At 38.4% G+C, this 22,829-nt stretch overlaps 1 protein-coding gene across 5 annotated transcripts in view; it reads left to right on the top strand.

The window, feature by feature from the left end:
- The window catches only part of DERA (deoxyribose-phosphate aldolase), a 53,905-nt gene that overhangs the window by 16,846 nt on the left and 14,230 nt on the right, over positions 1-22,829 (top strand). For 4 of the 5 annotated variants that reach the window (XM_084498604.1, XM_084498603.1, XM_084498607.1 and 1 more), the window contains 2 exons: positions 405-539; positions 7,840-7,968. In XM_084498604.1, the coding sequence (XP_084354730.1) occupies positions 405-539; positions 7,840-7,968 (264 nt within the window). Of the gene's footprint in view, positions 1-404; positions 540-7,839; positions 7,969-11,278; positions 12,299-22,829 lie in introns of those variants that run through there. The other variant, XM_084498606.1, reaches the window with a different exon arrangement.

The raw sequence follows: 22,829 nt of genomic DNA, 5'->3' as shown, positions 1-22,829 counted from the left end.
ATGTATTACTGGGAGTTAAACTTAAAACGCTTCTTAAAAGAATTGGAGAGAATTTTAATAAGATGTGTTGCTTCATGTATGAGTTCTCTCCTTGTTTGTTCAATTCTGCTGGAGGCCATAGATATTTTGCTTGTGTAGGACATTTTGGAAAAATTTAAGGCATGTGAAAGAGACCTTTTTGCAAGAAGTGGTTGTAGTATCTTGCTGGACATCAGTTCCTTGGGGGAAGATAATGCTTATTGTGTATGGAGACAGTAACATGAGCTGCCTTTAGATTTTTGAGTTGTGATAGACATTTAATTTTTTAAAAAAAGAAAAGCTTTCAAATTCTTTGTTGCATTCTTTAGTGCAAATTTTATGTTGAATTTATGAAACAAACTTTCTTCCTCCTGCATCCTTGCTAGTGGCTGCTGGGTTTCCATCTGGACAAACTCCTCTAGAAACCAAACTGGCTGAAATAAAGCTAGCTGTGCAATATGGTGCCAGAGAGATCGACATCGTCATTAGCAGGAGCCTGGTGCTGAGTGGCCAGTGGGAAAGTAAGTCTCCTCAGGCAAGGAACCTAAACTTGTATGCGCGCGCATGTGTGTGTGAGCTCTTTCTTTGTCTCTTCCCCCAGTTTCCACATCAGTGCTTGAATAACTTGGTCCCTCCCCAAAGAGTGGCTGTGTAATCCAGGGCACTGAGCTATATAAAACCAGTGTTATGACAAATGGTCAGAATTTTTGAAAATAATGTTGTTACAAGTTTTGTCAGGTTGGACATTCAGTATGACCTCATGTTTTGAAAATTCAGGTCCATTTCTTCTATGTCTTTGAGGATTTTGCATGTAGGAGTTAAAAAAAAAAAAAATAGCAAGTGAAATGGAAAAAAAGTGAATGCTGTAGTCTTTGAACTGTTTTGTTACCTCCCCCCCCTCCCCAAAGGGCTGAGACTCTAAATATCTTGTTAAATATACATATTTAAATATTTGACCAAAAATATGTATTTTAGTGGTTTTCCCTGAAAGTTGAGGGTACATATTGACTATTCATATTATTTTGATGTTCCTGTTCTGTAGACTACAACTAATTAGTTAGAACAATAATGCAGAAGATGGTTTTTGCTCTAATTGTGTCCTTAATGTACTGTGAATGGTTTGCCTTAAGTGCTGACAATGCTTCTACAACTAATCTCAGTGTGAAGGTAAACACATCATTGTCTTGGAATGAATTTTCCATTTAGTTGTATAATGCAGTACTGTAATAGCCTGTGTGATTGGAAGACTCCATAAAGGACACTGGTACATGGGTTTGGTTAAGGAAATGCAGTCATCATGGTAACAGATATTTTCTGATTTTTGTCTTCTTTCAGTTAGCAGTTAGAATTGAACAAAAAAGCAAGTTACTGCATCTGTGTCTTCAAGACTGATATCCTGGTTTCCACTCACTCATGTTGACCTCTTTTGTATCTATCATCTCTATCCCTTTGCCCATAAATACATGTAGCTTTACAAATGTTTGGCTTCTTGAGGACAGGCATTTTCAGTCATTTGTTTCTTTTAGAGCATTTATTTTAAGTTCAGGTACAGCCTCAGGAACTTCTGGAAGGTGGAGACTAGGTGACTGAGCAGTTTTAAGCAAGACATAACAATGGTTCAAACTCTGTGTCAGCTAGCAGGAAGGTTGTATGTACATCTTCCTGTGCTGTGCCTATATCTTGTAGTGGTCCATACTTGCAGTTCCAAGCATGTTTCCGCTCCAGGAGATGCCTTCCAGTGGGGAGACTTACAGAGTAGGTACAAAATGACCACAGTCAATGATCTTTGAGCAACACTGAAAAAAGATCAGAAAACTGGACTTGAACATCAACTTGAACTTGTGTCTGATAAAGTCTGCCAGCAATTGTTTTACATAAATTTCTGACAGAACTGTGGTCACCATGCTTCAGACTTTGAGGTACTAACTGCTGTTAAGTGCAAGTAACACAGAGCAGAGGTCATAAACTTAGTGCATACAGTCAATTGCAAATGCAGGCTCTAGGCTGGATCCGTTTAATATGTAAAATTGAAAAAGAATGTCTAGTGCTGTAGCTATGACTGGATTCAAGGTACCTTGTAAACTCTAGCTGCCTTGCAGTTATGGCAAATTGTTTGCTTATACTTAAAACACTAGTTAGTATACTGTTATGGTTATTTTCTCATGTTGTCATTCTTTGGAACATCAGATACTATTGACAAGAATATTCAACTGGTAGAGTGCTTTATCTTACTGTTCATATATTTCTAGTTGCTGTTCTAATCTGTGCCATAATTGGGGTAGCCATGATAGAATAGTGTTGCTTTGTGATTTGTTTCAAAAGCTTGTGTGGCTATTAAATATTTTAGTGTACATTCAATTATATCAACTTTTTTAAAGCAGTTCTTCTTATTATTGGGGCTCTTTATGAAATTCAGGACATACTTTTTAGGTCTGTTCTTTATGAGGTAGTTGTTAAGAGGTTTTTAATAGTGCTGAACACGACAACAGCTTTATTGGGCAGCTAGTTTAGGTTGGAAAATAACCATAAATGAGATTTAAGTTTATGAGCTTATATGTATATACCTTTTACAAGCTATTAGCTTTTAGAGCAATAATATTTTACAATAATTTTCTCAACCATTGTCTTGTATTACTTGACAAAGTATGAATTAAGATTAAAAATCAGAATTTAGATAGTGTCTTTAACCACAGGATGTGTAGGCTGTATGTAAAGTGTGATGAAGTTGACCAGCAAATTACTGAAAGAAACTGGTATGTGTTCCATACATATGTTGGAGTTGCTGTACTTTCAAAACTGTCGGAGTTGCCCCAGTGTTACTTCTAGTTCCAGTTTTTAGCAAACAACTGGACATACCACAACTGCCAGTGGTGTCAGTGGCTTCCAAATTCTTGCTAACCATTGATAACGGTTTATATTTGCTCTGTGTCAATCAAAGTTTCGTACAAAAAAAGGAACAAAGGAAATATACACTAAGAAGTTTTAGCATGGCTGCATCCATGAAATAGATAGATATAACCCCTTTCTGAAGGTTGCCTTTCAATCCTTGCTAATAACTATTCAATCATGAGTTCAGAGGCTTTGTTCAGGAACTGGGGACACCTTCTGTGCTGTATACTCTATAAACTACACAGAAAAAATACACTGCCTGATCCAGAGGCTTGAAAAGGATTGCACATGTTGTTCTGAAATACTATAGTTGGATTTACTATTTTCTAGATTTGTAAGCTGATTTGGGACCTCAAAGTCTATTTGCACAATTTCTTTCTTACATTGTCAGCAGCAGCTCAGACTCTTGAAGCCAAATCCTGTTTTCAGTTTCATGTGAATCACTGGAGCCTGGAGTTGCACATATGTGGCTGAGAGCAGAACTGATAGTCGTGTTGTGCTGATAGCCTTGCGCTTGTCATTTTGTTAACAAACCTGCCATTAATGTGCAAGACAGAAGGGATTCCAGCTCATTTTCCAGTTTCCTAACATGATTACCTTGATCTTTGGTCTAACAGAAATTGAAACATCTTCCCTTCTTATCTCAGTTTCTACCCTTAACATCAGTCAATGTGACTGACTAGTTGAAAACAACAAATAAAATGAATTAAAAAGAAAAAAAAAAAGTGCCTTTATTACCAGTTTTGGAGAAGAGCTGTTTCATAAAAATTGAAGCTGTTTTTTTTTCTTCCTTTAACATTTTCATGTTCTGTGTAGAAGATACAGATTATTCCCTTTATTGTGTGACTTCAGAACAAATGTATTAGACCAAAGAGGAAAGATCACATAGATAATCTGGGGCAGATTATAGCTAACATTAATTGGTAAAGGTGCTTGCTTGAAAGAAATGAAGGGAGATGCACATTTTCTCTGGTGTACTTAATAGCTGCTAAATATCAATAGAATGCTTTTACTTAATAGTTGGAAATACAGGAAAACTTACCAAAAAAAAAAAAAGAAAGCACCTTCCAACTGTTGTCTTCTCCAACAGCAGAATTAAAACCAGAGCTATGAAATTATTTTTTCTTTCCTATCAAATCTGTTTTGTTTTGTTTTTTAATCTAAATTCTATAAATTCATAAAATAAAAGCAGATTTAAAGTTCATAAAAACAGTAAGATACGTTAAATAAATGGGTGCAAAGTAGAAATATTCTTGTCACGTATTTTTAACTGCTAAATCAGCAGAGGTATTACACGCTACATCAGTGATCATCTGACCCTAAATATTATACATGTAAGTTGGCTTCCTTAGTGTGTGGTTTTGTTTTGGTTTTGGTTTGCTTTCTCTGTGTGTGTGTGTATGTGTTTGGTTTGGTTTTGTGGTTTTTTTTGGTTTTGTTTTTCCTGGTTAAGACTTAGACTTCATTTAATATGGATAGCGTTAATGCCATATTCAAGATACTACACAGTATTGACCATTTGGTTTGAGAGCTCTTGATTATTTTCCACTGTTTTTAACAGACAGAGGAAGAATAGTTTGCAACCCTTTGATGGTGGTCTTAGCTCACAGTTGAATATATATGCCTGCGTGGTTTTCTGTGATAAGGATTTATCCTAAAAGCTTTCTGACACTACAGCAGACACTACTGTGTGGTGGTTTTACCGTGCTGGGCAGCTAAACCCCACAACCACTCTCTCACTCCCCCTCCTTTAGATGAGGAGGGGGAGAAGTAAAGCAAAGAACAACTCACGGGTTGAGATAAGGATAATTTAATTAAAGGGAAATAATTATAATAATTAAATAAAGACTACCATGAACTAAACAATTTAACTAAGGGGAAATAAAAGGGAAAGGGGAAAAAGGGAGGGGAAAAAGGGAAAAATAAAAAGAAGGGAGGAAAACAAACAAACAAAATAAATGAAAGTTATATGGAAGTGCAGAGGAAAGAAATTACTCTCTACTTCCCACAAATGAGCGATGATTGACCACGTCCTTGACGCAAGGCCTCAACGCACGCAGCCGGTGTTCGAGAGATGGACCAACGTCTTCTCAACGAGAGCCCCCCCCCCCCCCCCCCTTCTTCCTGTTTCCACCTTTTATTGCTGAGTGTGACACCACATGGTATGGAATATCCCTTTGATTGGTCACAACACTGGTGTGATAACGCTGCTCTTCCAGCTACAAGTACAGAGTACGGCACTGTATGGGCTGCTGCAGGGAAAGTTAACATTCCAGCCAGACCCAGTACAACCTGACACTACAGAGCAGCTCCATCTGCTGTGCCGGCTACTACTGGTGTTCTGCACAGGTCCAAGAACCAGTGTCCAGTGCTTCTCCTGCACTGAGCTAGAAAGAACTGAGTAGTTACATGGTTTGTTTTTGGCAGCCTCGACTGTCCTACAGGCAGCCCAGGACTTCTTGAAACAGTGAGTGCATATTCAAGTGTGATTAACTCCAACCACACTTCAGACATTTGACGGGAAATTTCAGGATGATCAAGCTATCAGTCTTTTGCTTTAAATCTGACTAAGTACTGAAACTTTTTATTTTTGAAAAGAGTAGGAGTTTTTGCACTTGTTCAGTATCAAAGCAGTCACTCTTTGACCTGGGACTAGGGTTCGCAGTCTGCTTAATTTTCTGTGTCCCAGAGGTAGTTGCATTTCTATTTCTGCTTTTACAGTAAGGCTGAGAATGTCCTATGGGTGCCAGATACTGTTTGCAATAATTGGTCTGTGAATAGAGAACAGTATTTATTACCTACACACCGGCCCCATTAAAACATACCTACTGTTCTACCACCTCGTCTAACCTGATAGACACAGATGATTGAAGATCCTGAGTTGTTACCGTCTGTGGGTTGATGCATGCTATCAGACAGTAAGACTCTTCAAATGATCTTGGCACTAATTGCATATAAAAGTACTTTCCAACAATAGGGAGAGTTTAGTAGCTGCAGTACTAACTTCAGTGAAAAACAGTTAGGGGGTTATAATTCCTTTTCATGGAATCCAACCTAAATGTACATTTTGTTGATTTTGTTTTGACATTTTTTTGGCAGTGTATATTAAAGGTAGAGAAAACTTGAATCTTTTCTTGTTGTTACCATAACTAGCACATGAAAGCTGCTTTTTCTGGCTTTCCAAAGGCTTTGGGAAAGAGTCATTCCACAAAAAGAGACTGCATTTGGATCTAACATGAGCAGTGTTATCAAATGCACAAGAAAATAGCACAGGTTCTTTGTATTTCCTTTTTGAGACTTGATTTGATGTAGAAGGTTTCTGGAGTATCATCAATTGATCAATAAAACATGTTAGACTGCATGCTAGTACTGATTAATTCACACCTTTGGTACACACTGAGAAACAAGGTGAAACCTGGTGTCTATAAAGGGACTTGCTAAGTGCATTAGCCAGTTGTCTACTAATGTGTGTAGCGTGTCTCGGTGGACCACCGCAGTGATCCCAGCCCCGGCTGCCTGGTGTGCCAGCAGCATCAATAGCATTCGGCAGCATAGCAGGTGGAGGGGAGGTCCAGCCATGCAGCAGGATGGCGCATCTTCCTGTATGGCTCCAGGTCCTGCTTGAGGACTGAGGGGAAAAGAAAGCCGACATTGCTGAAAAAAATTGGTCATGGACATTTTTTAGCAAGATGGATTTGTTAAAAGCCATGTTTTTACGTCCTATAAATTAACTTTTTGATTATTTTTTTTTTTGTGTGTTTGAAGATTAAGTATAGTTTGTGTAAAGCACTCTCTTACAAAGGATCCTGTTTGCTTGTTTTATATCTTTTTTTTTTTCTTTTTTTTCTAATTCAGATTCTGGAAATGTTGACTGTACACTGTAAGAGCTGCATTTGCCCACCACTAACACTAATCATCCCCAAGTGGTCAGCTTCTAGCACTTACATTTCAATTACTTCTAGCTCCTTTAATCTTCCTGTGCTTACAGTTTTGTGGGGAGAACAGTTGAATTTTGCTAAAAAGGGTGGGAGGGTTTTCCTGTGCTCCCCACATTGCATTTCCTGACCAGGTATGCAAGTTCTAAACTTTTTTGAAAAAGTGCAGTAAGTCCATGTCCTCGGTCACCCCCGGGCAGTGCAGTGACCTGAGATGGTTCGTGAACACCGAGCTGTGCAGTCACTGATCCATGAAGGTGCTATCTCAGGCCTCAGGCTCTCCTCACCAGGCGTGTTAGCAGCCTGTGTTGATTAGGCTGCATATTTTCAGGAAACTCATATTTTCAAGAAGCTTCTGTGGGATTCGGGTACCTAAACACAGGCATCTAAGTCCCTGACCGACCCTGAGACTGCCCCATGGTTCCGGGAGGTACAACAGGACCTAATGCAGACGTGGTGCCTCCAGGAGCAGCAGCTGGAAGCCAGAGGGGGATAGGTCAGGGCACCTCGAGTGGCACTGAGGTCCGTAATTAGACAAATCGGTCACACCTTTGTTGTCTTGTAGGCTGAGCCCTTTGGTATGGATGGCTGAAGGGGGCAGGGAGCATGGTGTCATGATGTGCACAGGAAAGCATAACTTTCTCTGAGTACTGATTCAGTTTAGTACTGAATTTATTGCTGAAAAAGCTGTTTTAAAATCAATCTTGAATATCATAGCATTTTTTTTCCTCTCCTGATGTATTCATGAGTGTTTGGCATACTGTGCACATTCTTAGTTTTGAGAGAAACGACATTAATAGCTATTAAGTTAAGTCTGAAACTGTGTGGCATTGTTAATTACCTCCAGTCATGTAATTTATTGAACTTACAAAACTTAAGTTCTTGAGTGCTATGACTAATTATAAGATTGGAAATTAATCCAGAAGTGGAAATTACAGCCATACTTGAAAATGTCTCTCAGCCAACTTTGATCATTTTCAAATGCTTTTATCCACAGGTCTCTATGAGGAGATCCGCCAGTGCCGTGAGGCCTGTGGAGAAGCTCACATGAAAACAATCCTAGCGACGGGTGAACTGGGGTCCCTTGCTAATGTCTACAAAGCCAGCATGATAGCTATGATGGCAGGTAAATATATGTGTGTTCTTCTTTTTAAGCTAAGAATGTCTTTGCTATATTATTCATGAAGCCTAAAAAATTCTAGTCGTGAAAGTTTAGTTTTGCCTATAGTCGGCAAAAACTATTATGCAGCAATTACTGAAGTTGCAGGTGTAGTAATGAAGTGTCACTTGTTTTGTATAACCTACAAAAACGGCATGAAATGTTAAATAACACTTAAAACTGCTAAACGACAAGATTTGTAGGAAAAATAATGTTGTCAAATGTCTGATCCGTGGGATGTTTAATAAGGGCACATACATTTGAGGTAGATTTTCCAGGTAGTGTTGGTGAGCATACAGATGTAGCGTGGTAGGCAGGTGGCTTGTGAACCTCTTTTAAATGCAGTGGGAATTTCTCTGTGAAGATTCCACTGAAAACTCCCCTTCTGGTTTGTGATCACTTCTAACTACCTCTCTGAGAGTGTGATTTGGGTACCCAACTATGCTGGAAATGCAGCAAGGGGAAGAACACCACGTGCTACAGCAGGTGTGGGAATGTGCTAGGTTATAACCAGACCACTCAAGATTGGGGCACTCACTATTAATTGGTGTTCAGTCTTCCCTGCCTTTGAAAACTAAATTACATCTCTTGATGTTTAGGAGCATGCCTGTATTTTATCCTGAACCTTTCAGCTAAGAAACACATTCCCGTGAGCAGGATGGAGTTTCTAGGGGCTGTATATAGGTTGTAGGTCTTACTTTTTGCATAGCTGTATCCATTGCAGACTCTGAACGGAACAAAGCACCCACCTGAGCCTAGGTTTATAGCAGTATATTCCTCTGCAACTTTGGACCAGTGCTGGTACAATTTTACTTAGTTTAAACAAGATTTCAGGGCTGTGGTTTAATACATTTTTTTCACTGTAAAGATGCAAAGATCCAAGATGCAAAACGTTCTTTGGATGCCATTCTAGAGACCTGCTTCTTCCACCACATTTGAAATAGGGTACCTCATGAATATTGACAGAGAGAAATGTAAAGAAGTGCTAAGAACCACTGGGTTAGTCCGTCTTCTAACTAAATTTTCCCTCTTTTTTGTGTTGATTTTTTTTCCTAGTGTAAGCTCTTCAGACCTAGGATTTATTCTTATTTTAGAACAAGAAAAGTCATCTGAGTGTTTTTCCAGTATTTAAATAAGTATTCAACTTGCTGCTGACCTCACTGTCTCCTTCCACAACACTATGCTTATCTACTTCAAATGGAATGGGAGGCATTTTATACTGCTATGTCAATTAGTATCCTTAGGTATAGAGTATCAGTATTATACTAGCAAATACTGCTTTTAATTAGAAGAGGTATAAGAAAAATATTTCCTGTCATTTAAACTGATATACTAATAATTATCATCACTTTTTGTAACATACGGTACTGATGAATTCAGTTTGTAAAGCATTAGAATGTTTTCAGATTTTTTGCTGGTGTAATTTTCTTGAAATACAGCAGATGGCCCTGTTGTTAATGATTTTTCCTTGCATAGTTACTCATTTTATAAGATACTTATCTGTATAGCATTTGCAGTAATTTTCTTATTTCAGTCTCTTGCTTTTTCTTTGTAAGTGTAAAAATAAGAATGTATTTTTGTTCTACACATATGTATTGAAGGCCAGATTTTCAGATTCTGACTTGTCAGAACTGCTGAGAAACTCAAATTCCAGATGAAGTTTGTTTGATATGCATATGTGTAATATTTTGGGGAGAAAGTAATTTGGCATGGTAGGTTTAGTTTCTAGCTTTAGTGTCCATATATTTTTGTAGCTGCTGTTATGATTTAAAAGAAAGAAAGAAAGGAAAAATGCAGCTGATCTAGTGGATATGTCAGGTCCAGGGAACTTTCATTTGAATGTAAAAAAGAACACCTCTGATAACCCTGAATCTAGTGATTAATTTTATGTGGAGAAATTAGTTATGTAGTATATTGGATTCAAATGCAAAACTTACTTTAGAAGTTCTTGCTACCTCTGGCCACTTGTTCCTGTACTTGTCTGCAAATTTGCTGCTCCTTCAGCTATGGTGTTAGAAGTGCTCATCATGCTGCACAGTAAACTGAGTTATCAAATTAATACTGATACAAATTACGTCAGAAAGGGGTAACTAGCTTTGATTTTTTTTTTTTTTTTTTCTAATTGCCACCCCCTCAACAATTTGGTTTACTGACCTGCCTTGTATACAGTTGTATCTGTGCAGCTGAGGACATGGCTTGTAATCCTTAAACTGTTTTCACTGTGCAGCACATAATGCAAGTCTATCGTGTAGGGAGCACAAAATCCTATCTGTACTGATATTTACATTACTGTTGCTGGGCATGCACACTCTCACCTAGGTCCTGAAGCACTGATCTGTGTTGCAACATTTATTAAAATACATATTTTTTTCCCATCTGTCTCATTTGTGAAACTCAGAAGGTTGGGGACAGGAAGGTGTCACAGTGCTGATTTAGCACTAGCTCCATGGTTAAAAAGCTTCCCTGGGATGTCTGGCACCTGGGCACTCCATGGTTGTTCTCACACACAAAGGTGAATTTTACAGTGTATTTGCCATTAAGGTTTTTGGTCCCTCCTGATAAAGTTGCTCTGCTTTGCACAAAGCAATTAACTGAGCAGGGAATGCAATGCAGATGTCTCCTCTCCCGAGTAACTTTTCAAAATTTGTGTACAGGCTTCCTTATGCTGATTTGAGGAATGATGGGTGTGTGCTGGGAAGAACAGCATGATATATTTAGTCTGATTCAGGTAGCAAGTGGGGCTTCAGCCACTGGAGAAGCCAGCTGCACAGATGATTCTATAACTGACTTGAAAAAGTATGGCAAAAGGTAAAAGGTAAAAGGTGTGCCCCTCCACTGTTTTTTTTTTAAGATAATGCTATGATTTTAAGATAACAGTAAGGGCCACGCTCAGGCTGGGGCAGTGTGCCTGCACACGTCTGTGCTCAAAAGTGATAGCATAGGCCACGTCTGTAGCTGTACTCTGAAGCCCAGTCCTTGCAGGACTTGGTGGAAACCCCAGTGAGCTCCTGAGCCCAGCAAGACATACAGATCCCAGCCGTGCACTGATGGAAGGGGTCAGCTGTAGAAAATGTGCTTTGTACAACATGCCTGTGTATAAGTTGCTAATCCTTGCACCTGCCAGAACTTTGGGGGGAAAAAAGAGTGGCTTCACAGCGAATACAGTAATAACCTGTATCTATTTGAAGTAAATATAATCATTGGCCTCTATTAGGCTCCTCCCGTGTCTGAAACCGTATCTCTGAAGTACCATGTCTACTTTTTCTTCCTTCTCTAGCGCAGTACATAGGGAGAAGGACATCAGAATGGGAACAGGCACCCAGTTCTCTTAAATTCTTCTAACCAACCCTTTACCAACTTGACTGACGTGCTAAAAATTCTTCTGGAATATTTAAGTATCTATTTCTGAGTGCTGCTGGAAGAGGCTGACAGCCCTCTAAGGACAGTGAGTCAGCTGGCAAGAATAATTCTTGCAGTGCTAAAGAGGAGATAGTGGAAAAGGTAAGGACTGCACATCCGTGGCTCTGTGTGACTACCAAAGGAGCACATTTTTTTCAGAAAGCTGACTGAGATCAGTTCTTAGCAATGAATCGGGGATTTTTTTGGTCATTTTGTGTAATGTGCACTGCCACTATTTGAGCTTCTTGAGGTGTTGATGGTGAGTCTGAGTGCTTGAGCTTCCCAAGGGTAACTCACTGCATCTTCGATTCTACCAGAAAGTTTCCAGACAGTGAGCAGAGCAAACTAATCAGTAGTTTTCAACGTCTTGTGTACACTTGTGTGAGTCAGGTTCATTTCTACAGAAAACACTCAAATCTGCATCTTTGGAGCCTCTTGGAAGAAACAGTTCTGAGGAACACAAATAGGAGTGCCTGGTTCCCCAGTACCAGTGGGATCTACATATACACTATGTTTCTTCACCTTGGTGCCTTAAAAAAAAAAAAAAAAAAAAGAGAGAAAAGGAAATAAAAAACAGGTCTTGTACACAGTTTTATTATTGCAGAGAAGCCTTTATGTTTGTGTCGGAAAAAAAAAAAAAAAGACTGCCAAAGAAGTCAGACAAGGAGGGGGAAGATGATAAATTTGAAGTGGGAAGGGAAAGGTTGAGTAAAGATGTGGATGACTGAATTGCATATTTCAGTTAAGGTTTGTATTTTGGAAAATGATGTTTTAACCAGATTACCTAATTACAAAAACTTAATTGTTCTATATAAGAATTTGTATTCATTAAGGTATACAAATGGAGGAGAGGTGGTGGAAGTAACTAAATAAATATACTTTGCATTGAAAGTGAAAACTTCCTCTGTCATTTTTAGCTGTCAAAGCTGGTCTCCACAGTACATCTCATTTTACCTCATTCTTTGGGAAGCTGATGGAAATACAACAGTGACATATGAAAGATATTTGTTTTCATTATAAATAACTAAACAAGTACCTATGTAAAGATCAGGAAGGAGTGATGTATACTCTTCTGCAGCTCTACTAAACATATGGGTTTCAAATAATTTTTTGTAGGTCATTAAGCAGTTACTCAAATAAGTGGAGATACTGAGTCTTATAAAAATTGAATTTAGAAAGTGAATGATTTATTGCTAAAGCAAACTAATGTCTAGAGTCTCTAGCACAAAGAAGCCTGTAAAAAGTATCGAAAGATGGTTGAAGCAACCTTCTTTAGAAGAAGAAAATTAAAACGTGGAATCTGCCCACAGAAATTTGTAGATCCTGTGATACTGTTAATTCCAAAGTGAGCAGAAATAATAGAGCTAAACGGTGAAGAAGCAATGTGCTTTGCAGTTCTTAGGAGAACCTGCTATCAGTCCTGCCAAGCTTCAACCTACCTTATTGCAGTGGTTCCAGTTAGTACACACTCATTTCCATAAATCATTTTCACAAATAGGCTGGCTTTGCTTAGATCCAGGGGGAGACTAGCTGAGGGCTGTCATACTCAATCTTTGTCTCTAAAAGCAGAGAATAAGTGGCACAAGGGTTCCCCCTAAGAAAACTCAAGACACAGGAGTACCGCTTGAAGAGGTTTCCTCAAAAATCCTGAAGACCAGAACATCCCACCACACACAAGGCTAGTCCTGAATTAAGAAAAGTTGTAACACTTTAATGATTAAAGGGAGAGTCCAAGAAATGTGGTGTGGAACTTCACAGAATAATGCCAAGCTACACAAAGTTTTTAGCCCATCTCTAAATAAGATACATATACTGCAGATAATATTAATGCAGACACATTTTTAGCATGGGTAATGTGAACGCAAATTCTGAGGTACCAATAACTGTTGCTATAACACTATCTTGCAAAGATTTGTTTGGAGCCAGGTTAGATGGTATGGCTTTAAACATGCTAGCAGCCTTCTAAGTGTTAGGAATGCACTTCCTGCTGCTGGACGTGGACTGTCATGGTCCAAAGCAAAGGTTCTACCAAGCAAATGTTTCATGAAAAAGAAGAGAGGAGACCAAACTAGCAAAATTTGATTGAAAATCTAGGCATGCTTCGTGCAGATGCTACTAATGTAGGAAACAAGACTACTGAATAAGTAATAATACTTAGCACTTAGATTGCACTTTGCATCTTCAAAGTACATGTACACACAGACTTTAGCAGAATAAATCTCACAATAGCTCTGTAAAGTATGAGATAAAGATCATAACAGACAAGTCAAAAGTTAAGCTGTGATCAGTTGTGAGTTCCTGGCTTTAAATCCCATGCTCGTACCAGAAGTTGAGGGCCCTATTCAGTAGCATTTGAGCTGCATTATGCTTAAAAACAAGTTTGATTTAATTATTTGTCCACAGCTTCAGCTGTAATTTGATACTAACAAGGTAGTTATTAGAGCCCAGAGCAAATGAAAGGCAAAGCAGGGCAGGAGGCTGGGCAGCAGATACGAAACAAGATTCCAATCTGTGTCTCATTTTATGCATCCGAAACACAACCAACTGTATTGAGTTTGCTGTGTATTAGTAAAAGACACACTTTGCCCTGTAAAGGGACAGTCAGAAATGAGGAGTAAAGTGTGGCTGTCATGTTCTAAAAGCAGACCAGGTTAAAACTGTCAATTCCTTTCTACAGACGTGAACTGGCTTTGAGTGCTTTCCAGGGTGACTGATGATGTTTAGATTTACTGGTGTAGAGCCGGGGGCAAACTAGTAAGTCCTTACTCTTCTGAATATATGGGAAGAGGACTGATCGTCTGACTGGTGACTAAGGCTTTCTCAGTCACAGTCTGGTGGTGATTCCTTTCTCGAAGGAATGAAGCAGGACTCTGAGTGAGTCCAAGGTGCAGGATGGATTTCTTGCTGTTCTGGCTTGACTGGAAGGAAAAGGTAGATGTTGAAATGCAGTGTGTTCTTGCATTGACTGCTTGTCTTCAGAGAACAAAGCACAGTGTGGAGAGAGTTCTTCCACCTGTGCTATCAAATGGTAGAGAATACTCCCAATATGCTTTGACTGAGATCTTCTGGTGGTACAGATTAGATCCTAGCATGGGCACGAGCACGTTTCTGAATTTCTTTCAATTTACTGAGTGCATAATACGATGTTTGTATTGGCCCTCTTCTGTCTGAACACATGCAAACAGTACCTCGTTTGTCCAAAGCCTTCCTTCAGAATTTTTAGATAATTTGAACTTGTTCAAAGTTGAACTAAGTTCAAATCTAAATTTTGAACTTAGATAAATTTGAGCTTGCAGAGTTGGAACTGCTTCAGCACGTTGCATTGTGAAGATGCAGTGTTGCAGGTATGTTGAGGAGTACAGCCTTGGTTACTGCCTTGGAATGTAGAAATGGTCGCAGTATGGCTGCTGTAAGAGACTCATTGGGACATTAATTAACACTAAGGTTGTTGATAACTTTACCGTCTGTTTGCTGCAGCAGATGTCTCACATTCTGTATAGTCTGCAGTCGTTCTGCATGTTCACAGCTCTGGTTAACATCACTGAAAGTTCAGTGCAAGGAACAAGCATAAAACATGCTGTGGAAAAAACAAGATACAGAGCACTGCAGAGTAACACAGTCTGCCTCAAAAGTTTGAATGTTGTTATAGAATAAAAAAGAGTTTGGATTAGCAGTTAGATCAGAAGATGTTCTTGGCAACACGGAAAGTCTTTAAATATAATCTATATAAAAGAGATCTGCACAGGAACAAGTGACTCGATTTATTCTGGTACAGAGTGGGGAGAAAAGAGAAGAAGAAAAAAGCCGGTAGTATAAAAATGCAGATAGCTGCGTGTTCAGAAAGACAGTACAAGGATGCTCCCTTAAACGATGTAATTGCCTACAAGCTTAACAGTGATAGTGCAGCTAATCACTAGAAATAATGTAGGCGTGATAGATAAGCTTGGAGTTGAAAAGTTCTAACAATACAATCACAATATCCTCAGGTCTGGATTACTGATGAGGGTCCACACAAAGAGTAGTAACACAAAAACAGTATTGGTCTTGAATAAAGCAGATCTGGAAGGAATGCAAAATGAGACTTAAAAATCTGTCTTGAACTCCATTATGTATGTATAGGGAGTCAGAAATGAAGGAATGTGAAGGAATGGTTAAGAAACACTTGGGTGGACTCTAATGGAAAATCTTCTCAGTAAAGTCAAAAGAGCAACAGAATACTGTATGGGTAAGTAGAGGTTAGAAGTAATATACAAGAGAAACAGAAATGTTGAAGTACATAGGATCTTTGAGGGGACAACAGAGTTGTCGTGCATACAGTAAAGCCTCATTTGTTTGTGGTTTAAGGTAGAAACCCAGATATGCATGCAATGCCACATTTTGTTATACATTTACTTACATGCTTACTGAACCATGTGCTTGCATATACAGCCATATCTAGGGGAGATGGTTGTGTGGGGTTGTTCATATTTGCCATACCAGGATGCCTGATGACTCGGTTTGCTAATTTTGTGAAAGGCCTATTCTAGTAATGGTGTTCTGTAATCAGAAATAGCAATATAAAGCCTCTATTCAAGTCAAAGAAGACATACCGATGCAAAAACAGTTGACAACCTGCTCTTAATATACCTGTTTGTTTGATTTTGTGTTATCCACAATACTGCTTTACTTTCCTGCCACCCATTCCCCACTTATAAAGAGAAACTGTGCTATTTCCAAGCACCTCTCAACAGAATAACATGGTTGGGTCAGGAAACCAGAAGATGGCTAGGATTGTTTGAAATAGCAGAATGATTCCTAGCTTGCCATCATCTTTGACGACTCAGTTAACTTCTCTGTTTTTTTCCATGCATAAAATTGATGTTGAGCATTTCATAGGACCTCTGTGATGTCTAGTAAATTAAGATAGAAGCAGAAACATATTCCTCTCATTAGAAGGCAGAATTTTTCCTTTGTTTGTGCATAAAAATGGAATACCCTTAGTCACAACTGAAATGGAGAAGTTTGAGCAAGAGAAATTTTGGAAATTTTCTGGAGAGAGCTTCTGATTATCAGAGCCAGTCCTGGAAGTGACAGTGGAGGCAGGAGCTGGCAGAGCTTGCCATGGTACTTGAGAGTGATGGTACCATGCACTGCACAACTGACTGGCACTGTCTAGCAGCGGGGAGGTCACCTTCCTTCAGCTGTTTTCACAGCAGTCCACACAAAACATTCTTCTAAATGGAGGAGGGTTGCTATGCCTCCTGTATGTCTGTTTTACTATGCTTTGGTGCTCTCCCTTCACTGAGCACAGTGGAATGAGCAACATGCCCCTACAAGAAAGTGTGGAGGAGAAGGAGTCTGGTATCTCCCCAGGACTTGTCACTGGATCTCAGAGAAGACAGAGACAGCGGGATCAGTGAGGATCATACAACAAGTTATTCTTTCTTTAACACAGGTCTTCAAAGCATGGACAGGTGCTGTGGGCTTCCATTGTCCTGTGGTGTATTTTAAGGGTTTGAACCCTAGCCTGCAAGGATTTCTGCTACTTGATTTATAAGAAAGTGGCTATTCTTTGTGCTTCAACCTCTGAAACTGGTGTGAAATAGGTTACAGTGAGTAGGCATGTACTGTCAAGTGTGACATACTGCTGGGAGGGGTCAGCCTTCTATTAACAAACTATCCTAAATGCCTGAATAGTGTTTTTCTTTTGCTGATAGTCGAGATCTTTGCAGAGCATGTTAATTAAGGAATATCTAAATGGTATACTTTCAATTTACAACAACTGATGCAGAGAGGTGAGAAAGCACCCCTGTTGCGTTAATTTTCCCCATGAATGAAACCTTGTTTCTATGTTAAATAATTTGTTAGAATTTGAGTTAAAACTTTTGAAGTTTCATATCGCTTCAGATTCAGAAATCGTTGCACAGTGAATAGTTCTAGTCAAACATGCCATCAAAATAACACGGCTTCATAGCAAAAAACTTTGCATCTGTGAAGCTCCGGTATTGAAGGTAATGGTTCGAGAGAATGTAATTTTAAAACATGGAAATATTATGTAAAATCAATAGATGTACAGGGTACTATTTATTTCTCTGATATTTCAGGTTGTTTTTTTATTGTGTTAGGAGCAGGTGTTAAATTCTACTAAACAAGTGAAAAATAGAAATAAATATTTAATTTACCGTATCTATCAATTATACAAAATTGTCTTATGAAATATTAAAGTATCTTTTAAGAGATTGCAAGTAGGAACACCAGTTAGAATATTCAGTCCCTTAACAGCAACTTAATATAGATGTGGAAATAAACTCAGCATGCTTTTACAGTTACAGGTCCTGGGATTTTTGTGTTGCTTTTAGGGTGGCATGGCCTTGTGATCAGGCTGATCTGATCTGAAATTATTTTGAAGCATATGCCTATCATAGCAGAATGTGAAATTAGACTTCTAAACAGAAAGATGTTGAATGGAAAAATACACCAGGAATATGTGATCTTGAACATCAAGAGGCCATTTTGAAACTCTTTAGATGCTCATTTGAACAAACCTATTTACTCATAAGGAACAGGAATGCAGTGAAAAACAAAGCAGTGTACCAAGAGGTGGACACAAAACACAAGTGAGTTCCATACTGAGACATTAAAATGGGAGAGAAATTAATCATATCAAACAAATTAGTCCTAAGGAGATTATGAGTAGTTTCCTTACCAATAAAGTGGATCTTAAAAATACTGAAATCAGTATAAAGATATGAACTAACTTTTACAAATCACATTTTAATAGTGCTGACACTGTATTTCCAGGTGTTACTTCATTAAGTTCAGAGGAACAGGCTGAATACCCAAGCTAGCTGCTGCATTGTGTGTCACTACAAGCATGTTCCTTACTGAGCTAAACAGGATTGATTATTCAATTGCAAATATTTAAGCTTATATTTAACAGTTTCCCTTTCTTATAAGTTTTTAACTGCAATTCAAAAGTTTATCTTAGTAGGGTTTCTCGATCTTTTTTTTTCAAAGGAAAATATTTCTATTGGAATATGACAATATTCTTCAGGAATGTGCTTATTTCACTGGTGTTTGGAAAGAGCACTTCATGGTTTTTCCCAGCTTGCCCCAGTGTTTGCTTGCAGTATTTTTGGTGAGTTGTGAAGGGACCTGGACTTCCTTGGTAGGTACTTTGATTATTTAGAGTCTGTCTCCTGGGTTTTCTATGCTCCTTTGATTCGTGTTACCAAACTGCAAACCATGTACTTTCTTTGACACGATACTTTGGAATTTCAACCTCTGGGAAACATTTCTGTTTTGTTTATTTAGTTTGCATTCCTTTTTTGAAATGATGGTTTTTAATTTTATCATCTCTCATATAAGTCAGTTTCTAGTTTTTGACCATGCCTATTTTGTAACCGAACTGCAGCAGCATTCCAGAGCTTCTTGTAAAAGCCCTGCTTTTGAGGGAAGTTTTCAAAGACAAAGAAGATAGTAAAGTCCATAGTCTTCATGGCAAGTCAACAGGGATCTGACATCTGATTGTCTGTTGCACCTTTGATGTTTCTCCCCCTCTAGCACTTGTGCTATAGAGTGACTTTCCCTGCAGTGTACAACTGCAGCTGATTTCTCAAGTTGAGTTCTCAGTAAATCTGAAATGTAGAAAAACTTCCTCCTTAACTGTGCCAGGACATTTTTATAAACAAAAAGTCTTCCTTCTGTCACCTTTGCAGCTACACTGCCAATCCAATGTCCAACTTATCAGTTTATCCCAAACATTGCAGAAGTAAAATTTTGTCATTTATCAAGATTTGTTAATTCATCTCTAAAGGACCAGAATGGAAACAAATGGCAATGTTCCATATTCCATGCAGCACATTAGACTTAAATTATGCAAAACAAAATTATGAATCATGCATCTTCAAAAGCCTTCTTCCCACTGGTCCTGGAAAATGGACATGTAGATAGCTGAAAGAAAATGCAAAGCCTTACACATAAATGGAGCTTTGAAATGAACCCAAGCCCCACGATGAGAAAGCAGCTTGGTGGGGTGTGATGGAAGCGGGTGCCACATTTCTCATGACCTCTAGTCCCCAGCAAGAGGAGAGGGGCAGGATTTTTGTGCGGTGCTCTGGTAACAAGACACCATGCACAAGCTGTTGATAGCTAACTGGTTATATTCCTGTTGTAATCAGGTACTGTTTGCAGCTTCTCTGACTGTAACCAGATTTAGCTTCAGAGCAGTTTGCTCAGTTACAGTTGTAGCGCAGTTGCAGCCTCAAGGCAGGCTCCTCGGGGACCTTCAGCTGGATGGACTCAGTGCTGTTGTAGCTATGCCATTTCCAGTGATTTCCAGTGCCTGGGTTAGAATTACAGCTTACTTAGCTGTAAACTAACTGTCTCCAGAGTGTACTGCAGAAATGCTGGTTTGCAGCTTAAAAGTAAAACCAAAAAAATCCTGGTAAAATAAACATAGCTACTCCATGCTTTTGAACTACTTGATGAGTTCATCTGCAGAGAGTTGCTCCTATTAGGAAGTAAGAACTGAATGCATGAGAGAAACCTAGAGGAAGGATGCAATGAATTTTTCTGCTGAAATGTTCAAGAGAGGCTTTTTTTTTTTTTTTTTTTTTTTTTTTAAGTGTGTTGGGTACAGAGAAATCTTGAGGGATGACGGGGTTCCTGTGCCTTTTGTACACTATTTTTTTGCAATACACAGGAACATGCAGAGCACTTAGCAATGTACATATAGAAATGCTACAGATTTTCATTACAAAGAATTATTAATTACTAACATTTCCCTACTTGGCAATAATTCAGCAAACAGTTGTGCCAGTTGAGGTTATTGTAAGGTCTGTTTCATGAAAGACAGAAGTAAGAGAAGAGCTGAGACTGCACGAGGGAAGGTTTTAAATGGTGGAAGGCAAAGGGAAGGTAAGACTAGAATCTGTTCAAGTTGGAAGGAGGCAGCTAATACAGCATTTGAGGCATCAGTGATGCGTTCTGTATTATTCATAGCTGTGACTGATACGGCTTGTAGGTTTTCTACGTTTTCATTTGCTAAATTAGGTGGGACATCACATAAAGACTAAAGTAGTCAGTGAAACGTAGAAAGGTTTAGATCATCGTGATTATACAAAGCTTGCAGACTCCTTTCCACAAAATGTGAGTTGCTACAGCACTGATTTTTATGTTAATTTACTTGTGAATAATTTAAAAATACCTGTTTATTTTTTAATAAAAAGGAAAGATATAAATTGGCTGAGTGTTCCTAATGTTACTTACAGCTGCCATTGAGCAGATGTTAGGGATTCTGAGTGGTTTGCTAGACCAAAATAAGTTTTATGAATAAACAAACAATTTCTTTTTACTACCAACTCTTTCAGACTGATTCTCTCCCAAATTCACAATAAATGGCTTTTAAAAGTCTCCTCATAAATAATTACCTTTCTTGTGCAACTTCCTTGTAGGCACTTGGATTTTAATTACGATGATGAACTGTTTTAATAAGTTGTTAAATAATTTTATCTTTTTAGGGCTGAATCCATATTCCATTTTTCTTTGACTTCATTGGTTCCTGGGAATTTAATCTTTTAATTCTTGATAATTTCCTTGATATTGCACTTTCCACCTCCCTTTATAAATTCACATTGGAGAAGCAAACAGCATGCAGCAGCAGCATCTTCTTCTGATCTCTATACACACGGACCCACCTGAGCTTGCTGGTTAACAACAGCCTCCTGTTACTAGTAGCCTTTTTTTTTTTTTTTAACTCAGTCATTTTGATGCTTGAAAAGATATGTAGCTAAATGGAGACAATCAATCTCTGATTTGGGCTAATGTCTGGGTGCCTTAAAAGCACAAGAAGATGGCTAGCAAAGAGGATATTGTGGTTAGTTGATGGACAAGATACATGCAGCAGTGCTATGCTGAGCTTCAGACTGGTGCTTTTCAATGTAAATATATAAATATATGTATATCTGATTTGATGTAAAGAAATGCTGAGCACACACAATTCCTTGTGACTTCAGTTGTGATTCAGTAACTTTGAAAAGTAGCTGCTTTATGGAACTATGTACATCTCTACACAGATGATGGGGAGAAGAGCCAAGTGATAGGTTGTTAAATGTCCTGAATTTTAGTCTCATAGCATGGTTCAAATTTACTTAATTAAAAGCACCTTCTATTAAAAAAAATACAGATCATGTTTAAACTTTCGTAGTTTTCTTTTAGAATAAGTATGGAAACAAAAAAACATGGTAGCATGTCTCATGATCCCACTCTTAACAGAATAATTTGAGTCACTGCAAAAAAACATTATTAACAGTTTAGATATCATTAGAAGTCATAATTGAAAGCGTTGATCCTTCAAGGCTTTGAGTTTACTGGCTTAGTGTCTACCAAGTCAAATATCTATTTCTCTGGGGTTCAGCCTTGGGTAGCTTTGTTTGCTGTAGCGTGCTTAGGACCAAGCACATATGGAGAGGGAAGACAATACATTTTTGGTAAGCGTGGATGAAGAAGCCATTGGTATCATAGTAAGGCTCTAAAATATTTCCATGCAAAGATACAAACTTTAGCCAGATTTTTTTTTTCTTTTGTAAGAAAGACATTAAATGTCATGTCTCAATGAATAGTGACATTTAATAACTCTCCAATAATACCTGTGAGTATATGTACGTCTAGCACAAAGAGAGTTTGATACATGATTTCTTTCATTCCCAGTATTTCAGTAAGAGGGATGAAATGACAATATACAAAATGGTAACATATTTTTAGTGTAGGTTTTGGGGAAAAAAAAAGTAAAACATATAGCATGTGGATTTGAAGATTAAAATATCTTCTTTTTGACAGTGGACTAGCCAAATGCACATTTCTGTATCAGTTTTTTTAACCAAAAACCAGTCAGTTATTTAACCAGATTTTTGGTACTTTTGGTTTGAGATGCTCACTGTATTTGCAGTCTCTGACCAGATCAGGACACAGGTGGTTGAAAAGGGGAGGATGAAAAACAATGCTCTGGCATGTTAAATACCTTTTTATAAGTTGCTGCCTATTTCTGGTGGTGCCTAAGGGTTCTTTGGATTTTCTTTGTTTTTTTAAAGGTAGCTCTCAGTAGATCCTTATGCTAAAAAAGTCTGACAGTTTATCACCAACATACCTTCATAAAGCATCCCTTTGAAATAAAATTGTAATTTTGCAATGTAAGCATCATTAATAATACAACTGAGGGAGGAGGTTGGGGGGAAGAGAAGACTTCTTAAAAACAAAACAAAACAAAACAAAACAACCAGAAGCTTATATTTCTTTCCCCCAACAGAGAGGTGCTTTCTGCTCAGAGTGTGGTTGCACAGCCAGTTTGTTGCTGTTGTTTGTTAGGGTGGCAAGCTTTTTGATATTCAGGCCACCCTGAATACCAAAACTGACAGCCCTCCTGACAGTGGTGAAAACATCCGTTAGCAACT

This window comes from Aythya ferina (genome assembly GCF_964211825.1).
Source record: "Aythya ferina genome assembly, chromosome: 1".
Lineage (NCBI taxonomy): Eukaryota > Metazoa > Chordata > Aves > Anseriformes > Anatidae > Aythya > Aythya ferina.
This window is presented reverse-complemented; position numbering and strand designations above follow the sequence as displayed.